The sequence below is a fragment of the Microchirus variegatus genome (assembly GCF_963457635.1).
Source record: "Microchirus variegatus genome assembly, chromosome: 7".
In the NCBI taxonomy this organism is placed as follows: domain Eukaryota; kingdom Metazoa; phylum Chordata; class Actinopteri; order Pleuronectiformes; family Soleidae; genus Microchirus; species Microchirus variegatus.
The window spans coordinates 4,614,528-4,640,010 of record NC_139808.1 but is presented as its reverse complement, the minus strand read 5'-3'; the positions used below and the strand labels follow the sequence as shown (position 1 = coordinate 4,640,010).

General features: G+C 38.7%; 2 protein-coding genes across 2 annotated transcripts; one reads left to right on the top strand and one right to left on the bottom strand.

Moving 5' to 3' along the window:
- Window positions 1-12,515: 12,515 nt before the first annotated feature.
- Window positions 12,516-13,043, bottom strand: b9d2 (B9 domain containing 2; the record flags this gene model as incomplete). Its single annotated transcript, XM_083892393.1, has 1 exon — window positions 12,516-13,043. The coding sequence occupies one exon, from the start codon at window positions 13,041-13,043 to the stop codon at window positions 12,516-12,518; it is 528 nt and encodes a 175-aa protein (XP_083748519.1).
- A 902-nt stretch (window positions 13,044-13,945) lies between these two features.
- Window positions 13,946-24,729, top strand: poc1a (POC1 centriolar protein A; the record flags this gene model as incomplete). The annotated part of the gene is made up of 10 exons (XM_083892602.1): window positions 13,946-14,024; window positions 14,122-14,293; window positions 14,409-14,588; window positions 14,725-14,832; window positions 14,958-15,073; window positions 16,114-16,247; window positions 19,162-19,230; window positions 20,108-20,185; window positions 23,146-23,415; window positions 24,613-24,729. The coding sequence occupies exons 1-10, from the start codon at window positions 14,012-14,014 to the stop codon at window positions 24,727-24,729; spliced, it is 1,257 nt and encodes a 418-aa protein (XP_083748728.1). The 5' UTR covers window positions 13,946-14,011.
- Window positions 24,730-25,483: the final 754 nt, after the last annotated feature.

The following is a 25,483-nucleotide window of genomic DNA, read 5'->3' as shown; positions in this document are numbered from 1 at the left end:
ACAGTTATTTTGATGTGGCCCTCAGTAAAAACAAGTTTGACACCCCTGGTATAGAGATTTACAAATGAGTTTGTGGTGCAAAGACACATTTAAAGTTGGGACGTGCTGTTTTATTGAAAGAAAATGTGCTTCATATCAGTGAAATGGATCAGCTGGTTAGTATTTTCACAAAACTGTGCTTCTGTGAATATTTATAGAAAGAAATGAGAGCAAAATATGTTTGTTTGTGGTGTTTTATGGCAGTTGGCGTCTGTACCCCTTTACAAACCCATCACCAATTATATTTTTATGTGAAAAATACAAATAAATGCATAAACTAACAGTTTGCATGCCTGTGGGCCGTCAACAAAGCCTCAATAAGCAGATATAGGTGGCTCTGTTTCAGAGAAAAAGCCTTAGGTTTTATGATTACATTACATAGAACAGCCTATAAACACAACAAGGCTAAATGGACTCTTGTTACCGTTGTATAGTGAAATAAGAGCAGGTGGAGAGGCACTAACAGTGTCTTCTGGCGAATTGACTCCTTTGGCTATTTTTATACGCCCCCAACTATTTGACTGCCATCACCCCGCCCCAGCTCACGTGCACACAGACACACACATACACCACGTAGATATACACATAAATAAACTCACATGTATAATGCTTGTATTTCACTTTTAGTTATTCATAAAAGATGAGGAGTACAGTGCAAACACATTTCCCTGAGATGGTGTGCAATGAGTAAGGCCTTGTATAATAAGGTCTAAAGGCCTTGGTCTTGTCTTTTTCTGTTAATCAAGGCAGATGGTTCTCATTAAGGCGCCTACTTGTCTGTTATATAACGTTTGCTTTCATAAAACACAAACCAAACATTTGCGTAACACCGTCGGATTCACACGGCAAACACGACACGCCGCTTTACCGCTCCCTCAGATGGATGAGAGAGTGTCGATGGAACGATGCACTTGCATTTCTATTCCAAAGATATGGCTATATCAACTAGACTAGCCTGTAAATGCAGACTGAACATTACTGTATGGGTTGCAGATGATGATGATCTTGGTTTTTCGACCCGGCCTCTTTGCAATAACGACGTATTAAATTGACTGCGATTTTTGTAATTTTATAAGATTCAGATCATGTGCCTCACAAAGTTATTATGGCTAACGAACTCTAACGAAAACTAAAATTGAAAATACATTTACATGAACTGAAATAAAAATAAAAACTAGAGGTTTTTTTCTTTCTTTTTTTTAAATAACTGAAAACAGATTTTTTTAAATTGTATTTGAGGCAGCATTTTTAGTAAATAAATAAATAAATAAATAAATAAATAAATAAATAAATAAATGAATTAATGAATTAATGAATTAATTCATTAATTCATTCATTCATTAATGAATGAATTAATAAATAAATAAATAAATAAATACATAAATGAATTAATTCATTATTGTATTAATTAATTAATTAATTAATTAATTAATAAATGAATGAATGAATAAATGAATAAATGAATAAATGAATAAATGAATAAATGAATAAATAAACAAATAAATGAATAAATAAATTAATTAATTAATTAATTAATAGTAAAATGTTTTTGTTTATAATGTGACAGAGCGATGGAAGGATTCATGTGTCCTAATAAACCTTTCAAATGGCATCTTTTGCTGGGTTTTTATGACACAATACTTATTATGCCCTTTTTGCATCTTGCACCTGGCAAATACTGTATATTCCGGAAAAAAACTCAAGCTAACACCAAAACTAATTCCATGTCAACCAATTGCTGCCTGGATGCCTGGAACAGTTAGGGTGCTAAACAAAAGGGAATGGGAATGAAACTAAAAATGGCGTCACTGCTGAGGTCACATGAGAGACACTTCAGTAACATTCAGTGCCTGGTTTCGGCACAATGAGAAACCGGGAGAAAGCAGGATCTTTCTTCGCTAAATAAACTTTTTCTGTTTGTTTGTTTGTTTGTTTGTTGGTGAAAGGTAACTTCCTCATTACACCTGAAGTAACTGTAGAAAAGAGACAGAATAACTGGTTTAACAGCCAGGACCCAGTGTATTTTTCCACTGTTACAACATTGACTACACAACACTCACACACTGCTCTCTCTAGCCCTGTCATTGTGTGTTACAGTGTGAAGATGATTACAATCAAACATTCCTCTGTTTGGGTTTTTTTTTTTTTTTTTGTGACTGAACCTCGATGCAGCTGGGTTTTGAAAGAAATAATACACCCACTATGCAGAGGACTGCAATGTCATCTCCCAAAATGAGTTTTCTTTTAAATGTAACATGATCGTTTCATGCTTTTGTGTTCAAAAATGTACACTCTTACAAATAAAAGTGCTCAGTAGAACCATATAAGGTTCTTCGGTTCCACCAAGAAAACCCCTTTAAAACACTTTATTCGGGAAATGGGTTTTAAAGGGTTCTCTGGATCAAAATGGTTCTTACTGGAACCATTAGTGTTACCAAGAACCCTTGAGAAACCCTTTCTTCTGAAAAGGGTTTTTCTGAAGCAAATGGTTCCAGGTAGAACCTCAGCCCTTCTACAAGGACCCTTTTGGAACCCTTAATTTTTAAGAGTGTAGGGAAGAGAGAGAGAGAGAGCTGTTACTTTGTTGGTGTCAGTGTAAAATAATAATACATGTTGCTTCCCATAACTGTGAAGAGAATGGAAATTTGATCCACTCTCCGTGTTTTGGTTGTCTTTGGCATTGACCTCACCGTTCTCCATCTGCTTTAGTGCAGCCATCAGGGTCTAGATAAGTGAACAGTCCTTGGGGCCTGCAAGGAATGCGACCCACGTGACGAACTCAGCTGGGCTGGATGATAGGTGGTATGTGATGTGTCTGCATGGAGTTGCACGCAGAGAAAGGTGCCTCAGGGACACACGAAGGCTGAGATCATGTGACAAGATCTGTGGAAATGTGGGTTAGGTTAATGTAATGTGTGTCTATAAGGAGATCCTATCCGTCTCACTGTGTATATACTACTGTTCAAAAGTTTGGGCTCACTTAGAAATGTCCTTATTTTCAATGAATATAACATTAAATGAATCAGAAATACACTCTATACATTGTTAATGTGGTAAACGACTATTCTAGCTGCAAACGTTTGTTTATTAATGGAATGTGTACATAGGTGTATAGAGGCCCATTTACAGTGTTCTAAGGGTACATTGTGTTTGCTAAGACTATTGGACGATTAGAAAACCCTGTGCAATGATGTTAGAACAGCTGAAAACTGGTTCTTCGACAAAAGGGTAAACATTATTATTTTTAATAAAAATCATTATTTCTAATCTTTTCAATGTCTTGACTATATTTTCTATTCGTTTTGCAACTCTTTTGATGAATAAAAGTGTGACTTTTAATAGAAAACATAAACAAATTGTATAGGTGAGCCCAAACTTATGAGGACCAGGACAGTTAATGAGGTTCCATTGTTTCACACACAGCTCTGCACTGTGATCACAGTAAGACAGAAGTTCATCGCGTTGACGTGCACAGTTATGAATTGCACGTCCTGGTGGAAACGACTGAATGCTGCTGCTTACGCTCCATTAACTCCACATACAGCCGGAAGTCTTTCCTACAATCGTGTCCTTTTGTTTGTTTTTTTAAATTATTTTGTAGTTGCTTAATAATTGCGTTTAGAGCTTACAGGACAGGCACAGACAACCCTGAGTCCCTCTTATTGACATTTACCCTCAAGGACAAGCGGTTATTGCACTAACTGTTGCCCAATTATATCTGTTGTGGTGAAAAAAAAACAGACAAAAAAAACAGATCTTAAAAGAGAAATGAAGACACCTTTCTGTGGAAATTGCTGCACAGTTTCACAGAGGCAGAACAGTGTATCTGAAGCCTGTCGAGCAGCATGTTTGCTGATTATAATCTAGTCATCAGTGTTGTTTTATCACGGCCTATTCTATTCCTGCGGTCGTCAGTGTTGTTATAACCACCTGTGAGGTAATTATATAGGTAATATAGTTCAGGGGTTCTCACTCCTGGTCCTGGGGAGCCACTGTCCTGCATGTTTTAGGTTTTTTTTCCCCTGCTCCAACACATCTGATTCAAATAAATGTGTCATTATCAGGCTTCAGCAGAGCTTACTGTGGAGCTGACCTTTTGAATCAGGAGTGAGAAACCCTGCTATAGCCCATTTGTCTTAATTTTGATGTATCTGACTTTACTCTCTTTTAAAACCACACCTTCAAGACCCTGTATCCATTTGTTATTTTACATTAGATCATTTATTTTAAAGTCCGATTTATAACAAAAAAAAAAGAATTATTCTATAAAGTTCCTGTTTACTATTTCCTCGTTAAACAGCTGATTTCAGATTCCCCTTTAATCAAAAATCTAACTACTTCCACTCTTTAGTGGTTGCACCACACACAGATACATGGGCTGAAAAGCTTTGTTTATTTACTGCAAGTCTCTTTTTCATGGTGGCTGGTTTCCCTTTTTCACATGATACCAGAAAAGGAACCAGACTGTACAGAGGGCGTCGAGGGCCAAATAATATACAAACTAAGCTTCAGGATTAAGATAGTAATAATAATCTGAAATCAAATTGTCATATTTAAATATATTGTGAATGAAATGGATACTTTTTTTTTACTGTACTTAAGTACAACATTCACATATCTGTTCTGTAATTTGCTATTTATTTCTGTTTTATTTGCATTTTTGTTTATTAAAATAGGGTTTTAACCTCGACTCGAGACGTTTCCAGTTTTATTACAGCCTGTGTTGTGTTTTACAGTTTTATTTCAAAGTTTTGACTTTTTGACTTTAGACTTTTCGACCTTTTCATGCCACCCTGTAAATATTTCATGTCATTATTATTGTTATTTCAATTTCTAGCAACTTTTACTCCACTACATTTCCTCTGTTACTTGTTACTACCAAATAAAATCAGAAGAAGAAGAGTTGGTAATGGTCCGTATTTATAAAGTACTTTTCTAGTCTTGATGAGCTGCTTAAGACTTTAGTTTTGCCATTCACACGCTGCATCGTGGAGTTAAGTGCTTTGCACGCATAGTAATGTATAGACTAGCAGAGCCAGGCATTAAACCCACAACCTTCCAGTTGAAAGACAGCTCGTCCTAACACTGAGCCACCATGGCTCAATCCTAACTTCAGTTCATTTTACATCAGAAAATTACTTTTAATACTGAAGTACAGTAAATGTCACATACTGTAAGACTTTTACTTATTATAAAAAGTGACATCAACTTCTACCAAAGTCATTTTTCTGGTAAGATACTTGTACTTTTACACAAGTATCCCTTTTGGTAATTTGAGTTTGACTCACGTTGCACATGCTGCCTACAGAATGATCCACAACCTGATAGTGCATTGTTAGAATGACTGACAGTTATATCACTCACCTATTTTACTGATACTGAGTTAACTGAAACAATTTTAGAAAGTAAAAATAGTCAGCTATTGTTGTTTTTGGGAGAGTGAAATGTACTCATGGGTTAAACTCAGGTCAAAACGACCCATAGTCACGTTTCAGGAGGACAGGTTGTGTTTTGGGTTCTATTGGTGAGCTATTATCAGTCCCTCAAAATAAATAAATATATAATGTGGTATCAAGGATAGGGAAATGATGAACTTCCTTTTAAAAAAAGAGGTTTATTTAACAAAAGAATAATAGCAACAAATTACATTTCCATACATGCATGTTGGGTCGTGTGGTAAAGTCACAACTGAGCAATTCCTCAATTCACTTTATCACAAATTCAAGGCTGTCGCCAACCTTACACCCACAAACGGTGAGTTACAGAGTATAAAGGTTAGGTTGGCGAGGTTGTTACTCGGTGACAGATGAGAGCGTAGACTGGCTGGTGTCCAGACGAGTGTCCAGCCTCACCAGCTGGACATTCCTCCCCCTCTGTGGCCTTTCATCTCTGCTGCTCTGACCTTGATTAGAAACAAATCCACGCACAGAGAGGTTCACGTTACAGTTGAGACCAAGAAACAAAAAGTCATACTATAGCATGTAGTCCAAAATTTGACCAAAAACTATAACATGTCGTCCAAAGATTTGACAAAAAAGTCATACTTTTGTATGTTGTCCTAAATTTGACCAAAAAAAATCAAAAAAATGTTGGTCCAAAATTGGACCAAAGGGTCATACTATACCATGTTGTCCAAAATTCGACCAAAAAAAACAACAAAAAATAAAACATTTCTTTCCAAAGTTTGACATAAAAGTCATACTTTAGCATGTCGTTCAAAATTTGACCGAAAAAATGTTGGTCCAAAATTGTACCAAAAGGTCATACTATAGCATGTTGTCCAAACTTCGACCAAAAATAAAAAAAAAATAATAATTTTGTCTAAAGTTTGACGTAAAAGTCATACTTTAGCATGTCGTTAAAAATTTGACAGAAAAAATTTTTGGTCCAAAATTTGACCAAAAATCATAGTATAGCATTTTATAAAAATGTTTTTCATAAAAAGTTAATGTCGTCCATATTGTTGCGTTAGGGTCTGCTCGTCACAGGTGTGAGTGACCTTGAATATGATTTGCCTTATTGTCTCTCATAGCAGTAGTTGTAGTATTCTTGTTATTGTATTTTTTTTATATCTTACTCTTCTTATAACTTGCTTTTCCTGTTCAGGCTTTTCACCTCATAAAACCTGATTCCCACTCCCTGTATATATAAACTCTGTGAGGCCACACCAGGAACAAGGATGTGTTAAAGTAACTCTGGCAGAAGCCGCTTCTTCCGTCACAGTGACTGATCTTCCTTCTCAGACTCCCATTGCTCATTTCCAGTTAAAGGGCTAAAGACAACTGTGATTACCAACACAAGCTTTTGAACTTGGCCTTGAACTCTTACCTTGGAAACTTTTTTTTTTCTGTATTGCAAACAGCAGTACAGTCGTAAAATATTAAAATCCACTTTGAGTCTGCGTGATCTCTATGAGATAAAGGTGAAATGAATACATGTACGTGACATTACAGACTGACGAAAGGATGTCAGCCACAATAGTAGAGGTTTGGGCTGAAGTCACTGATTACCTTTCCCCCTCTGCAGGCCAAGAAACACAGACCCCTTCCTTTTCCACTGCAGGCCTGCTGATAATGATCAGTTTCATTAAACAAACCTGTCACGCAACCCGACATCTACAGCTCGGCCAAACGAGATTTCATAGTCAGCAAACAGGCTCACAGATGCCCCCTGTTTCAGTAGGCGTGTTGTGATGAAAACTGTCCTTTGATTTTGGATCAGCTGGGTGAGAAGGCATCACAGATAGCAGCAGCAGCAGCAGCAGCAGCAGCAGCGGCATCGTGACTCTTCAGAGTGATTCTCAGTATTTGAACATGTTTCTACACCATGCGGGTAAAAGGGTATCGAGCGAGGTAGTGGACCTTTGCTCTCACGGAACAACTGGGCTAAACGTGAGAGCAGACTCACGCACATTTACATAATGACTGATTTTTACTGCTTTGATTATCAACGAGGGTTTTTTTCGTTTATAGATATACTGTAGTTATATGTATGTGTGTGTGTGTATGTGTGAGTTATCTTATCTAGTGCAGTCAATTTGGGCAGAGCAATTGTTTTCCTCCACCACTCCTTCTCAGAAGCCTTAAAGGTGCCATAAATAAGAATGTGGCCAAAAACGGTTACTACACTCAAATTAAAAATACCGAGGTCTTTTAGGTTCCGTTTTCAGACGTAACTGGCGACCCTTGGTTGCGCGGCAGCTGAGACTCTACTGACTGCAATGATTGGTAGACGGCGGTAGGTGGCGCCACATGTCAAAACATAAACATGATTTGCAGTCTGCAAAATGTTTTTTTTAATGCACATATTTTGGCTGTACTGTTGTTGTTGGTGAGTTCAGTTTGTTATATGAACATTATTCCTGAGTCTCTGTGACATATTAGGAGGATTTTACGGCCAGTTGCTTTAGATTTATTACATAATGCACCTTTAACAAAGATAAGAGTACATTATTCCTGGAAGACAGTGATGAAACAAGGCCTGTACGTTCCCACCGCTGTCGTCAAGGCTCCGCCTGCTCTCATTGTGTGGGAATGAGACGCTGTTAAACCTAAAATGAGTTTCCCCCCCACATTTACAGTCATATGTAGTCCAAAAAGAAGACCAGCTATTCATTTATTGTGCTTTACTTTTTAGAAAATAACACAGTGACCTACTTTGTGTGTCTGACGGGGGAACATGTACCCATGTAAAATATAATTATATTCTTTGCTTTTTTCGACAAACACTCAGGCGAACCACATTGTTACAGGAAACATTGCAACGGTGCAGGTGTGTATGTAATAATGAACGAGTCGGTGCGCCTGAGAGTCTGCGTGTTTCCTCATTCATGGGAATCAAGGGTTGTTTCGCTTTTGTCTCTGAACATTAATCTTCTCTCTAGCACTGTTGTGTGTGTGTGTCTTTAATGCTGCGGAACAATGGAATTCCCCCTCTGTGCTGGATCTAAAGGAGTTGAAAGAGTAAAGGTGTGTTCTTTTGAAGACAGGTGTTGGAATTATTCTCTTACCCAACATGTATATTATCTATTGTTAGTAAAAAAGAAAAATGAACAAACCCCTATGGAAGAACATCTATAGCTTTCCAAAACAAACCTGTGTGTGCACCTTTGACACATTCAACGCTAACTTCACAAAGTGAGGTGAGGCTGTAAAGTAGGAGAGTCACAGGATATTAATCATGTGTTTTTTTTAAATGATAACAGTAAATTGTCGCCTTTATCTGCATATGAACATCAAAAAAGGCCCCGTACTCTGTGAAGGAACATAAAATTAAGCAGTTTCACAGTTATGCCGGGCATCTACGTGTGTTAATGAATTGCAGTTATTGTTCATTATCAGTAAATATAAGTCAATAAATTGTGATTACCAGGTTTTCAGGATTAGTCCTTCCTTCTTCCCTCTCCTTGTCACCTTATACTGGAAATGAGGTCAGTGAGTGAAAGCCTAATGGTTGCACTGAATAAACTTAGAGATGCATTATGTAATAAATCTAAAGCAACTGGCCATAAAATCCTCCTAATATGTCACAGAGACTCAGGAATAATGTTCATATAACAAACTGAACTCACCAACAACAACAGTACAGACAAAATATTTGCATTAATAAAAACATTTTGCAGACTGCAAATCATGTTTATGTTTTGTAATCATGTTTTGGCATGTGGCGCCACCTACCGCCGTCCACCAATCATTGCAGTCAGTAGAGTCTCAGCTGTCGAGCAACCACGGGTTGCCAGTTACGTCAGAAAATGAAACCTGCCTTGGCAGGGGTCTGTGCTCTCCGAGTGCTTTTCTAGTTCTCACTGTACTTGTTTGTATTGTAATAAAATCCCACAGGGTTGAACAACAACCAAGTTAAATGTCAAATTTGACTCACACATAGTTTTTCCCCATTCTGTTAATTCACTTACATGACACTTGTTCGTGTATCCTGAAAGAATTATATTAGAAGTATTTTCTGGATTTTTGCAGCAAACCTGTTTCTACAGATGCATTCTAAAAGAAGAGACATGACTAATGTGAGAATAAGGACATCAAAACCAACAGTATGACATAGTGTATATATATATATATATATATATATATGTATATATATATATGTATACATACATATATATATACATATATTTATATATGGGGTGAAAGGTGACTCACTTGTGGTCTGAAGTGTTTGCTGTGTGACAAAGCAGCCTTCCTTATAGCGCAGAAGGCCCACAAGGGATTTAGATAAAGAAAGGGTTTGTATTGACATTTCTTAAATAAACAGCCCAGTCTTATTTTTTCCGACAATTTCGCGACAATGTGCTACTCATTCCTAGTGTAAAGTGTAAAACTGACTTTTTCAGTATCTCCAGCAATCTTGTCATGTTTTGTAACGCAGACAAGATAACCCCCTGAGGCATAAATGACTTAAGCACACTGATATTTGCCAGTGTAACCAATACATCGACTATGTTATATTGACTACTGCTGTAAAGAAAAGTGCTGCTTACTGTGTAGGATTATTGTTGCACATTTCAAAGATCTAACCACTTTAAATACTGTTTGACAATTTGCTAAAATCTAAAAGATTAGTTTAGCATGGGCTAATGACAGCTGTCAAAAGTAGTATGCAGATCATTGACTGACACAAAAAGTCCAGAACTTCACCATAAGAAAACAAAGCACGGGAGTATGAACAACAACGTGTCAGTGTTAAATCATCTTACTAAATCATTTGTCAATGAAATCATTTAAAACTTTCCCAAACATTTGATGCAACCACCTCAGCCACTGTAATAAGTTTATATTAGTCCAACCCTGACACCTGGCGGTGATTGTGCGTCACTGCTTGTGCGGGGAAACTTTCGTTCTATTATTTGGACAGATCTTTTTAGTTACTTGGCCACTTTTATCGACTAAAATGATGAGTGCTCCTGTTTCCTTCATTATTAGCATTACTATTATTAATGTTGAACGCCGATTTCAACAATATATACATCAAACTGCTCATGTACAATATTATCGTAGTGGTTTTCGTTTTGCCGACATATAAGTTATCGGGTACCTTTCCCTTTAAGAAGACGAACCAGCAGCTCAGCGCCCAATAGCGGCGCGTAAACTGAATGTTGTTGTCAGCAGCTACAAGCTAGTAGAAAGCTAACGTTAGCTCACCGGTGAGCAAGCGGGGCATTGGCGTTATATTCGTCGCAATAACGAAGCGGAGCGCCTTCATAAGACCGACTGTAACGGTTAGAATAGCAAGAAGTCCCTCTTACGGCGTGTTTGTCTTCTATACCAGGAAAAATGACTTCTGCGGCGGTGAGTGAGTGGAGGTGCCCGGCACTTGTTACTTCAGCCACGGAGCTGAAGTTCGTTTCTGATGTGTATTTTCCACACAAAATTGGTGTTCGAAAACTACACTACAGCTTGAGTTTATCGTGTCTCCGCCTGGTTTTTAAGTATAAAATAACCTGCCTACACAACTTTTGAAGTTTTTATTTGTTTAATAACAGAACTTTTATGTAATACAATGTATAAACAGTATAGGAAGTACATGTTACTCCAATTTGGGTCAATACAGTGCAAATCATTCTTACAATCCATGTCGTAGCAGAATGCTAAATGTAATCATAAACCACATAAACAACAGAGGGTTAGAGGTAGAATTCACCACAACGTGCTTTAGTTTTCAAAGCCTTGAGGTTTGTGCAAATATTTATTGTGTCCAGATCAGGAAATATTGGAGGTTTGCTAGGAAGACTTGTAGATTGGGTGTTTGATTCATGTCTTTGCTGTTGTTGATATGAAACTATATATATATGTGTATATATATGTATATATATATGTATGTATATATATATATATATATATATATACATATACATATATATATATGTGTGTGTGTGTGTGTGTGTGTGTGTGTGTGTGTGTATATATATATATATATATATATAGGTTTTGTGATTTTATCTTCATCTGAGTTAATGTTTTTTTCTTTGCTTCTATGTAAGTCAATCGAATATCTTTTATTTTAAGGGGAAACTTAAACTTAAGATAGAGAATGTTGTAATTATAAGCTTTGGGAAACATCGATCATCAGAGTACGATGACAAATTTAATTTTGGTTGAATTTAGTTGAAGTGATTACTTGAGAGTGAGAAATTCCGGTTTCAGAATCAGTCAATGCGCTGGTTATAAAATGCTTGAAATACCAGTTAATATCCCATAGATTATGAATACTCTATACCAGGGGTCACCAACGTGGTGCCCGCGGGCACCTGGTAGCCCGCAGGCAGCCAATACGGTGCCCGCGGGCTCACTTCACTTCACCTCACTTGCATGTATCCGTATGATCGCTCAGTAAAATATCTTTGATATTGTTTATAAAAACTGGTAATCGTTGGGAGTAAGCACTGGAATGAATGTGTATGCAGTTGAATGCATAATATTAACCATTTAAATGGTAAACAAACAAAAAAATATTATATGGTAGCCCTCCATATTATTTTTTACCCTTCAGGTAGCTCTCTGTCTCAAAAAGGTTGGTGACCCCTGCTCTATACTATATAGTTATATTTTTTCTCATCAATGGTGAGAATCCAATGGTTTAATTAAAGTCTACCATCATGTATTACCAAGAAAACCATGATATTCCCAAATCTGATAAATTAGCATTCAAATTGACTACATTGCTCATTTTATAATCTTGTCAACTGTGTATTTTTTTAATCTGAGGATTAATAACTGCCCAATTTGGTTGTTCTGTTGTCTAATATTGCACATTTTCAAGATGAATGATGTGGTTGAGATTATTCTGTCCTCTAATCTAGAAATGACATGAATGTGGAACCAACTTCGTTACGACATTTTTTATTTATTTACAAATATAGTACAAACATAAAGCTTAGAAAATAGTAGAACACCATGTTAAAAAAATAAACAAGCTAGCCCACCGCCTGTACAACAATGAGTCCATTAATAAGTTTTGACGTGTTAACTTTCGACGCCATATTTGTCAAAGTGTCTCATGATAACTCCCAGCTCCATCTCCACGGTCCCCATGGCCTCGGTGTGCAGTCTGTATCTGTCCGCCCCGCTGTATATGAGGTCCGGGCTGCGGAGCTGCGGTCCCCCGCCGACGAACATTTGCGCGAACTGCTCTCGCCAGGAACCGAGCGGCCTCCAGGTCGAACAGCTTACTCGGTGTTGTCCGGGGCTTGACGGGATGTGGCAGTAGCCGTATCCATATAACTGACAGCGCCCGAAAGAGTCCTGATGCCACACTTGGAGGTGAAGCTTCGGCCAGCCCTGAATCCCCTTGCTCGCGTAGTGCAAATCGATAGGGTGATTCCAGTACGCCATGTTTCCGATTTGAGGGATATCCACCTGGGTCTGACCCTCCTTCAGCCCGGACAGGAGGCGCCATGCTCCTCCCGCATGAACTCCCCACTTGCAAAATAGGCTGTTTTGAGGGAAACCACTCGCCCCGACGATCTGGCCGATAACATGTAGCTCAGCCATGTCGCATAAGTGCACGTAATGCGGAACGTGCGGCACCACAGCACTCCTTTTGTTGACTTTAACGGCTAGCTATGGTGGCTAGCTATGATAAGTAGCACCCGCTAGCTCGACAACAGGGAATAACGTCTCCTTGGTAACTGTTTTGTGATGTCAACCCTGAGTTTGTTCTCTCAGGCAGCACTTGCCGCCAGGTTAAAATACATTTTAAAACACATCTGGTTCAACTTGTACCACCGTGTTTTTTTTTTCTTCCAACAAATTACAAGACAATAGCAACTTGGATTGCTTAAGTGTTCTGTGTATCATATATAACAGAACCTTGTGCCTGGCAGTCTAAATGCAGGGCAGTGAATAGCACAAGTTAACTTGTTTGGCACACGGGGACCAGAAACAAATAAATGAGACATCACAGCATGCTAATAAATGAATAATAAGTGTGCTTCAACGCTAGCTTTAAAGTCGGTGTTTTTTTATTTGGTCTTCTCGGTTTTTCTTCTTCAGCTTTTGTTTCATCTTAAGAGGAAGTACAGTGCGAAATAGCGCCACTACGTGGCTGTTGAGCGTGTTATTCCAAACAGCAGAGACCACAGAGGTGAGCACTGTGCTCACAGGGATCTTCTTCTGATCATTTCTGGCAGTCTGTGCACACCAAGAGATTTATTGCCCTCAAAACCCTTCAATGCACTTCAAAGCCCTTGTTTTTTTTTAAAGGTTTCTGTAGATTCATATTCTTCAATATATAAAAGTTGCATGAGGAAATGCCGAAACTGCCTTAGTGGCATGGTGACGTTCTCTCCTAAAATTGTGATTTGCAAATATTCTGAGGTGTAATTGCCTTATTTAGTATTAACCATTGTAAATTATTATTATATTATTATTATCTTTGTCCATTATAGTCTGATCCAACTCTTGAGAGGCACTTTGAGGGTCATAGGGACACTGTGACGAGTGTGGACTTCAGCTGCAACATGAAACAGATTGGTAATGGTCACTTCTCTTTGTGTTTTATTTGGAATATCTGGCACCTGCGTCACTGTTTTTATTTTCACTCACCCACCTGAGTCTCCTTCTCCTCCAGCCACAGGCTCCATGGACTCCTGTGTGATGATCTGGAACGTAAAACCTCAGATGCGAGCGTATCGTTTTGATGGACACAAAGATGGTGTCCTTTCTGTTCAGTTTTCTCCTTCGGGCCACCTGGTGGCCTCCGCCTCCAGAGACAAGACTGTTCGTCTTTGGGTGCCCAGCAGGTTCTTCTTCTTTTTTTTTTTATTTGTTAGATTTGAAATAGTCTGTTTTGAAAGGCACTGTTTTTAATTGTTGTCTTGAACTTTCTGTTGTTTTGCTCCGTGTGTGTACATACAGGAAGGCTGAGTCCACAGTTTTCAGGGCTCACACTGCTTCCGTGCGCAGCGTAAACTTCTCCGGTGATGGACAGACTATGGTCACCGCCTCTGATGACAAGACCGTTAAAGTGTGGACGGTCCACAGGCAAAAGTTTCTGTTCTCTCTGAACCAGCACATCAACTGGGTCCGCTGTGCTAAGTATGAAGCATGCACGCTGTATTTGTCTCATTGTCATTTGAGGATTCTATACATGTCATTTTCAATAAATATGCACAATTATGAAAGATTATGACACATTTTTCTAATGTGTCTTACAAATATTTTTTTTTTCCAGGTTTTCTCCAGACGATCGTTTGATTGTGTCGTCCAGTGATGATAAGACTATAAAGCTGTGGGACAAGAACAGCAGAGAGTGTATTCATACTTTCTATGAACATGCTTGGTGAGCACTTCAAGTCCGAAAGACTCATAACAAATTTCTCTTAAAGCATCTGATAATGCCCAACTAAATGGAGGTGCTGTAAAAGATTACCTCACGTTGTTTATCTTTTTCTTTCTTCTTCCAAGTTATGCAAACCAGGTGGATTTCCACCCAAGTGGAACTTGCATTGCTGCTGCCAGTACTGACAACTCTGTCAAGGTTTGGGACATCAGATCCCATAAGATGCTGCAACACTACCAAGGTAAAGACAAATAAGTATTACTTTGTTTGCTATAGCAAGGTCCCAGTTGCTCATTAACACAGCAAATGAGGAGTGGGTCTTTGATACATGCTTCTTTTTTTAATCTCCTTTGACGGGTTGATGTGGAAAACTGACCTAATGACAAATTATCGAAATAACACCCAAGTTATAAATCTTGAAATTAAAAGTGGCAATCTATCGATTTGTTTTTCTTGCCTATTTGATTAAGCACACTGATTAAGCAGCAGTGCCTTTTTTGTTAGTCTGCTCCACAGTTTGATTGCTCGAATCAGCTCTCTTAAATTTCTTTAAGTTGAGGGATGTAATGGCAGATAATCACTTATTGGCCCCCTTTTACACCTGACATTAAATGTGTTTTCTGTGATCAAATTGCAGTTTAATGGATTGAGACGACTGAGCGCGGAGATGGATGCTTTCCTCTGCTGTTAATTACCCATTTAGTGTTACATTGCGTTGTGGTTGCCATTAGATACCCATGGGACTTTTCTATAATCACAAATTGATTTGAAAAGCCTTTAATTACAACTCTTAAAGGGTCATGTGTGAATACTTTTTATGGTATGTGGTTATTACTCGTCCTTTGGCCTTCTTACTTTGCTTTTGAGTTATTAATTAATTTAGTTTTGCTTTTTTGGGGACTGTTTTAATATTTAATTAGTTTTACGCTTCATATACTACTGCTTTTCAGCATCTTTTTGTAACTAAATTTACTGGTATGTCTGTTATTTGTCATAGCGTCTTGCAGCCAGCAGAAGGACCACTTTGCCTGTCCAATATCTAATGTTTTACTTCTTTTTTTTTCTCCCATCACTTGTCAGAATAATCTCAATTTGATACAAGAATATGTGCTTATGTAAGCCTGAAGTTAAGCCTGCAAAATGTTGTACAAGTACAAAAATGCTGCAGTATGTGTAGCAGTGGGATTAATGCAACCATATGAATGTGTAAAACTGCAAAACACAATAGTGTGTCTTTTGTGTATACTGTAAACTCTATGCGAGTATGTGTGTGCTTTTCAGTCCACAGTGGTGTCGTGAACAGTTTGTCGTTTCACTCCGCTGGTAATTTCCTCATCACTGCATCCAGTGATTCCACCATGAAGGTACTGGACCTCGTCGAGGGCAAGCTGCTGTATACACTGCACGGACACCAGGTACAAACACAAACACACACTCTTTCACTGTCTGGATGACCTAGAGGTCAGACTGTGCCGTCTACCCAATTATTATTGTCTTGATAGGTCATGACTTGAGTCGGTTCTGATGTTTGTGTAGACGATGGTTATGTGTGATATGATTGTGTTTGACATCTTTGTGTGCATGGGTGCTACTTGTGTGTGTGTGTATGATGCATTTTTTGGTATGTGGTGTATTTTAGTACTTGCCAGGCGAGTGGACAACCCACTCATGGTGACTCATCTCAGGGTTGTTGGAAGGAAGCAAAACTGTGTTTCTGACTCTGTTCCTCTGGATCCTCTCCTCCTCTTCCTCTTTATTCTCCTGTTTTCCATCTCGTCCTCTTTCTCCAACTTATTCTTATTCTTGTCCCCATCTTTTTTCCCTTTACCTCTGTCCTTGTGCTACATCCTATGTAGATTTTGGTCCATCCCACTAATTGTCTGGATGTCTCTCTGACTGTATCACTTTGTTTGAAGGCACTTATGCAAATCAGTGGCTGAGTTACGAGCACCAGATGTATATCTGTCCCTCTGTGCATGTTATTGTTCTTTCTATCTTGTTCAGTGTGTCAGCTCCCCCCCCCCCCCTCTTTTTTTTCTTCACACCTCCACATTTGTCATCTCTTTTGCTGTGTCTCCGTTTCTGTTTTTGGCCAAGTGGTGACTCTGCCAATCTGTTGGTGCTGGGAGCACACAGGGTGTTAATTGTCTCCCGAGTCACATAGTTAGAGATGGAAGACACCTCCATCTGTTCGGTGTGGTTATGTTGGATTATGTGTATGTATTTGCCTGCTTGTGTACATTCTACTGTGTATTTGTGGAGGCCTATGTGCGTGCAGTGTATATGGCAACACATGAGGGCTTTTGTTGTTAGATGTTGCTGTTGGATGTGTTGTTTACCAAGCCCCAGGAGAACCTTTTCTGGCTCTGTATAACAGTGTTGATTCACTGTAGGTGCATTTGTCTGCCTGACAAATGACCTTTCATTGTGATCCAGATGTTTTCATGAAGTTTCTTAAAACTACTAAAGTACTCTTTGGCTTTAAAATTAAGTAAATCAGATGCAGTAAGGTGTGCTCCTGCTTTAAAATGAAAGGTAAGGTAGGATATGTCATTATTAACATGACAGAGTACAGTTTATGCAGTGAATGTGCCTGTTTGTGGACCGCAGAGAAACATCTTACATGCATTACATACCCACATACTATATATTTATATACATAAAAACACAGGATATTATTGGCAGATGGCGGGATATATAATAAAATATATATTCTGCAGTCTACAAATAAAGAGAGACATGAATATGGATGAATACAATTTTAATTCAAAGAAAAATAGGATGTGTTGTGCTGTGAAGAGGTGTGTGGAAAAGGTGTGGGATTACTGAATACAGTGTTTTGAGATGGCTTTCATTCACTAATAAGAAGAAAACGTGTTAAATGTTTCACAAAGAGAGGCATTCACTTGTGGAAGTAATATATATATGTTTCAGTTCTTTCGAAATGATGAAAGCGTGTGAGAATCAAAGGAGAATTCCTCTGTCGAATGACTTATTGATTAACTTAGAAAAACACAAGTCGTATACAATACACATTCTAACATTTAAGTTTTCATACTGTATACAGTATGTGACTTTCTTCATCATTATTTTAAAGGAAAGAGAAGAAGTAATAGATGATTCATTTTATCCAGGGGAAGGCAGAAATACAAGGATGCCAACTGCCATAAAACATCACCACCAACCAAGACTGCGGCTTACTGCAACATAATCATAATAAACAGTATCTCGGGTTGATCTGCTGGTTTTAGAGGAATAGGCAAGGACAGAAAGAATAACACAACAGGCTTTAAATTGTTTTTGTTAATCACTGTTAGTTTATAAAGAGCACCATGTTGCGGCCTGTCTGGTTTTTGCCTTTTCATTTTGTCAGTACATTTTCTGTAATGTTCCAGTTATGTTCATAACCCTGTCAGACTGTGTGTGTGTGTGTGTGTGTGTGTGTGTGTCTGGCCATGGCAAGTGCCAGCCTGGCAGCAGTCATTAGTCAGAGCGCAGACAGAACATGCTGTCTGTCAGGCCGTCGCGTTGCCATAGTGACACTGTCTGCTACTTTCAGGTGCTTCTGGGAAAGTATTCCTCATCCAAACCAGCCTGCCTGGGTGCTAGCCACAGGACACAGCTTCTGTTTTGTTCACAGCACAGTCCCTCTGTTATTCTTTTATCCTTTCTTTGATTTGCTCTCTCCTTCATCTTTTCTTTGAAAGCCGTGTGAGTGCTCAGGCTGTAACAGTTGACCCGGTTCTGAGCTACAGTAGAGACGAGAGAGTGTGAATTCTGTCTGTGCTGCAGGCTGAAGTGTGCACATTCAACCACGTGCACACAGCATGACATCACAACGTTATTGTCTTTGCATCTGGTTTGGGGGCTTTGCAGAAAAATAACAACTTGATTAATGCCACAAAAGAACTCTACCCAATGGAGTAAAGAGATATAACCATGTTTGCTTTCTTGTGTGTTTTACATTATCACCTTCACTTAAGCTGCTGCTACAGTATATTGCCTCTCGTAACTAGATTTACCAGTAAGAAAATATTTAGTTACTCTGTCATTTTCAAAAATCAAAAAATAGACCTAATTCTGCACATAGACAGCAGCACTTTCATGGGGATTGTTACATTTTTATGAGCTGCAGCTAATCGTGAGACGTATTAAACATCAAAAATAGTAACATAAACATTTTTACTATTTTAAAGTTGCCTGTTTTATCTGACCAACTGTCCAAAACCTGCTGATTCAAACCAACATCATAGTGCTGGCTACTTGAATTTTGGGGGATTAGGATTGATTGATTCTGTTTTTAAATGGTTTCTCCTTCTCTTATTTCAGGGTTCAGTGAACTGTGTCGCGTTCTCCAGGACAGGAGAATACTTTGCCTCTGGAGGAGCTGATGAACAGGTAATCACTGATTTTCTTCTAATTGATCCAAAAAAACATTGACGAATAGATGAAACCATAACGATTGACTTGCCTGAAGCAAGAGTAGAATTAATGATGGACTGCATTTTTGTTGCACATTTCATCCTGTGTACATTAAACTGTTGGCCATTTATTGTTACTAGTATTAGATTTTAATCTATCTATAAAGCAAGTTGCATCTGTGTGTCTGTCTGCTTGTCTGTGACAGGCACATCTTTGGATATGGGTTGAGCATGACCCGATGCTGTGCATCCTTGATTTTCAAATTTTTTGGAGGAATTTTAATTTTCACTGATCTGATTATCATGCTGCACCAGGTGGGCAGTGGCTCATCAGCAAAAAAAAATATCTCGGAATGACATGAAATTTACCATCATAATAGTCGGCATCGCCCTGAACAAGGATCCGTTGAAAATAGTTGCAAACCTCTTAAGGAATAATTTTAATGAATTTTTGAAATTCAGGAAATGATGCATTTGCCCTGATGCAATTTGACAGTGAGCTTTCTTCTCAAAAACAAAAAGTATCTCGGAATGACTTGAAATTTACCATCGTAATAGTCGGCATCGCCCTGAACAAGGATCCGTTGAAAATATTTGCAAACCACTTAAGGAATAATTTTAATGAACTTTTGAAATTCAGGAAATGATCCATTTGCCCTAATGCACGTCGACAGTGAGCTGACTTTCATCAAAAAAACATTAGGGACATTTGCGTGGTGCCAGTGTGCATTATTTTAGCCTTTACGTTCCTTTTAATGCATTACCATAACTGAAAAAACTTCTTCAGCTCCCACTATAGGAATACGTACTTCCTACAGGCACTGCACTAGTAACAGTTTAAATCTCACCAACAGGTAATGTTGTGGAAGAGCAACTTTGACTGCAGTGAAGGTGATGACAGGCTACGACAACAAACTTCCTCCAGGAGTCAGGTAACAACTCACCTCAGACTGATGGAGACGAACACTGTGAACTGAGAGCAAATCTGTTTTGATGTTCCATTTTGGAGTGGTACCCCAAGTGTTACTCTATATGAGGCAAACACCTGCAGTCTATTCTCATACAAAGCTTGACGTCTTAGACAGCCACAAACCAAGCAAGGAAAGAAGAGCTGCTGGATATCCTCCATCGTTGTCTGTTGTGATGCATTCAGTGTCGTTGTTTGTTGTAATTGCACCGGTACGACGTCACGCTTCGGGCACAGCCAGCACCCCACCTACTAAGTACTCTCAGTTGAAACACAATCCTGACCCAGGGCTCTACCATTCTGAACCATACTGTACTGTACCAAGCTGAACCGTACGGTGATGCAGATGCAGAAAAAACAGCACGGTGAGCTGTGGTGCGTTTACAAGCCTGGTTTTCATGATAAGGTTAGTTCAGACCAATATTACGGTCAAAACTTCATGAGATTCTCTTAGCTAATGAGTTAGCTTGTCTGCTGAGACGAGGCTCTGACAAAGTAAAAGTTAATGACCATGCTTTTTTCATTTTGCTCCAACCTTCTAAAATGGGTTGTAGTTAAGTGTATTTGTTTATTGCTCTAAATAATGTCAATTTCGTCAGGCACTTATTATTCCAAATGTCACTGTAGTACATGTGCCACTGTACTGGCCATAATCCATGCTGGTTAAATCAAATTTGACAAAGACTGACTAAGAGGTTTGGATGCTATTATGTGGGTTAAAAAAAAACAAGCCAAAGCCAGTTAAGAATATTCAGATGGAAATCAAACCATCCAGACTTCGAAGCCCATTTAGTGGCAGCATCTCTGCCATTTTCATGGCACAATTTGATCATACATCATTCTCTGGTTTTTCCTTTTCTGACTGCTGTGCTAATTGATGCTGATTTCTTTTGGGTTCTTTTGGGAACCCATGGGTTCTTGAAGTCATTGAAAGTTTGTGAAAAAAGTAGACATAGGTCATTGAAAGTGCTTCAATTTTGTGCAGGAAATAAGTTAAGTTGATATTAAGGTACAGTAAATGTTTCTGAGATAGTTGACATTGAGCAATAGAGAGCAAATTGTGTGATGCCTGGGAAATGCAAATTCCAACATCTCTGGCTCACCAAAGAAAATTACAAAGACTGACTCGTCCAAGATCCCAAGGACAATCACTTGTCCAGATGCAGAGCGCGCTGCAAAATCAATAAAAGTGGACGACATGGGCGAAGAGGCTCTAACGAGTTTCCCCTCCCACCCTAAGCTGCGTCGGCACATTCGGTCCTTGAGTTTTGGGAAAAGTCCCCGAAAAAGTCCTTGAATTTTAGGTCAACCACGGTGTAGAAACCCAGATTTTCCTCCATCTGATAAAGTATAACTGTTCAAAAATCTTTTATCTTCACTAACTATTTGAGTTAATGGTCTTGAAAGTAAATGACTTTGCAACATTTATCAAGTTTGTGTGAACAAAATGTGTAATAATACAATTAATATAATTATTATATAATATAGTAATTAAAAACATCACTCTTGCGGTATCCGCCTTGGCTGAGGTGTTGAAAGTTGAAAGAAAGCAGATTTAATGAGGAAAAACAAGAGCAATCAACCATTGAAAGAACGTTTTATTGAAGTAAAGCTGCATCTACTCTGTTTATTTCTAACATTTTCTTAAAATGAACTTGTTTACTTAATAACATCTGCAGAGCCCTCTGGGTTTTTTTTTTTGTACTCTCTGTGTCTCTGTCTTTTTCTTTCACTGCTGTGAAAAGGGATCGTAAATGGATTTTATTAGCTCCTGCACTTGACATCCATTATTACAGACTTGCCACAAAAGGTGATTATGAAACAGGCAGCTGAAGCGTATGGAGAGAGATGATTAGTGCGATGTATGAAATGCATTCTCTTCTCTTTGAGAACTACTGTTCTTGTAAACCCCGTCTGAACCCTTTCTTTGGGAAGATTTTCTTTTAAAATTACATCTGTCTGAAGCGTTGGTACAAATGGGAAAAAAAACGGCACTTTCATCTGCTCGATTAAAAACGGACTAAAAGTGCTGTTGGCTTTATAAAATATGATTTTGCTGTATTTTTATGTCATTGATTTTTACCAGTCTGACAAAAACATACATTAAAAACTTTCATTATGTAATTTCATTTCACATGAAACATCTTTTCTCCCAGATTATGTTTGATTTTACTCACAAGGATTTAATGAAGGCAAGATTTCACCACTTCAACATTGGTGGCATGTAACAAAGTGAGTGAGATGTCTCTGTATACATGCAAATAATCTTTCTTTTAGAAAATTACTTAAGAATTGAGACACTTAAAAGGGGACAAGGTTTAAAACCACTCAGAAAGTTTGTGCTCTACTACAGGATATTAAGAAAATACCCTGGTAGCTGTTCAGTATATTCTTATTTCCTGGTTCGCTGCGGTACACATTTTGGTCGATGCTCTTACCTGCTGCTGGCAGGAGGGGAGAGGGTGGAGTGTAGGTCTCAACGGGCAAGCAGCTGCTCCCCTGTGCTCGCTGGAGAATTTTTAGCAGCTGCGCTAAATATAGTAGCAGCGGGGGCACGGTGCTCTTGAACAAAATGTAGGAGAAACACTGGAAAGAGTCATCTAAAACCTATTAGCAGACACCCGTTCACTCTTGTTACACCAAAGACTTCCTGAAACAAGGGAGGAGGAGCGGAAATTGGCAGAAACGGGGAAAACGTGTTCATTTGGAAACCAGGTTAACTTGTAGAAATAGGGTATAATATGAGTCCTACAAGAGAAAATTAATTCTTGTTTTGCTCCAACACAGTTCTGAAGCGACCCAACACCTTTTATATAAAGCAAGCCTTTGTACATACTTGTATGTTATTGACATAACCCTCCATAATTGAGATGTTATTATATCTTATATCTCTTATATCACTGTCTCTCTTGTCTTTGTTGGCAGACATCTGACCCATCGGAAGATTTGAACGGACAGGATTATCAAACCACTGTCCACGCTCAGAGTGCTGATCACAGTGGCAGCTGCAGCAGAACAACTCACAGCCACAGAAATCTGGGCTCCTCCTCCTCCACCCATCAGACACAGACTCGCAGTGTACCGCAGAATTCATCCCATGCTCAACCACAGACTACGGCCTCTGATGGAGGGGTCCCTGCTGGTCTAGCCAGCACTCTGGAACACATAATAGGTCAAATGGATATTCTCACTCAGGTGAGCATCAGCTCAACAGCATATATGTACATTATCGTTCAAAAGTTTGGGGTCACCTCTACAATTTTTTTGTGTTTTCCATTAAAAATCACACTTTTATTCATCAAAAGAGTTGCAAAATGAATAGAAAATATAGTCAAGACATTGACAAGATTAGAAATAATGATTTTTATTCAAAATAATAATTTTGCCCTTTCGTCGTTTGCAGCTAGAATAGTCGTTTACCACATTAACAATGTATAGAGTGTATTTATGATTAATTTAATGTTATATTCATTGAAAAAAAAGAGCTTTGCTTTAAAAAATAAGGACATTTTTAAGTGACCCGAAACTTTTGAACTGCAGTGTACTGTTTTCTCTTCCTCCTACTCAAACTGTTGAGAACAAAAACCCTTTATTTTTTCACCTGTGAGCCTGGTGGTTCTGCTTTAGGCAAAACACACTTACTACACATTGGACCAGACAACCAGGGACTGAACAAAAACTGTTTTTTGTTCATCCACGCTGGAAGCTAGAATTATTTTCTTTCGTTTATTCAACCCTCCTGGTTGATCTAGGCATGACTATGTTTGTGTGAATATGAATCATCTACTGCTTTAAAACAGTTTTCATTGATATATGGCTCATTTAGTGATTCACTCAATGTGGCAGCTGAATGAATGAAATCCAGTGAAGATGTATCTGTTCATTCAAACAGTCACATCATTAAAAACTACACCTGGAGGCTCCAGGCTGAGATGGCTCGGTGTTTAAATGTATAAGCAAAATGTATAACAAATGCTGTCACGCTAAAGAGTTGCACTGGGATCTAACTACCCACACATGCACGTCCTGTTTCAGAAATTGTCTTTCATGATTCTGTGTATGTGTGTGTAAGTTTTTTTTTTTTTTTTAATGCATCTGTGTTATTGAGAACAAGAGCGAGTGCGTGCCAGACACAGAGACTCTGCTGTTTGCGGCTCAGGCAGCAGATTTTTCTCTACGATAATCGGCCGGATTGTCTCGCACGCACAACGTTTGTCTGCAACACACAGTAATGCCCTCTTTCACTCACACAAACACGGCCATTATATGGCCATTACTGTCAGTCTGATGGTGTACAGCCCTCACTAACGTGCCCCGTCTCTCTCACCAATCTCCTTCCTTCCCCCTTGTCTTTGTCTTGTTTCACTTCCTCTCGCCCTTTTCTCGTCCCAGACAATTTCAATCTTGGAGCAGCGGCTGACGCTGACAGAGGACAAGCTCAAGGAGTGTCTAGAGAATCAGATGGAGATCGGTCTGCATCTCAAAGGATCTCGAGAGCAGGACGTCTAAAGATGGCGACGTCACCAGAGAGGTTGAGCTGGAGTCACTGTTTCAGTCCCAGAAAAAGACACCAACATCATTGTTGTCACGGTGGAATCTGAGATATTAAACACACACGACTGCAGATTCAGATAAGCGGCGAGGACTTACTCTGAAAAGTTTTCCTGCCTGGACTCTAAATGCACCGAGTCTTTCTGCAGATTTACTGTGCACGGTTAATTTACACCGTGTTATAAGATTTGAGGGAGGTGAATATTAAAGAAGTTGCTCCTCTGCAACAGTGCTGAGAGAGCAGTCCCTTTTTTCTGCTGACACAGGACTTGCCTGCTGCTAGTCACCGTGTGTTTGTGTGTATATGTGTGCATGTTTGCATACAATGGCTGTCTCTATAAAGAAGTGTAGATATATGTAAGAGACTTTTATTTTTCCGTGTGTTTATCGTCTGTCACGTGATGACACTAATGCTGTTTTCATTGTAGCACACACACATACTGTGTCATTGGTAGTACACACAGTGTCACTACATGCCACTAATTCATCGGAATAGCCCACACTGTCCTTTATGTGGCTGCAGCAACACATGAATTTTTAATAAGATATGGAGGATCATTGGAATACAGAGAAATCGAAATATTCCACCTTGTTCTATTTATTTATTTTGTATAATATACGACTAGTGTCCAAACTATTAACTCAGAGACAAATGATTTGATTCTGACTGATTTGATAATTTTATGTATGTCTTTCTGTCACATTAAACGTT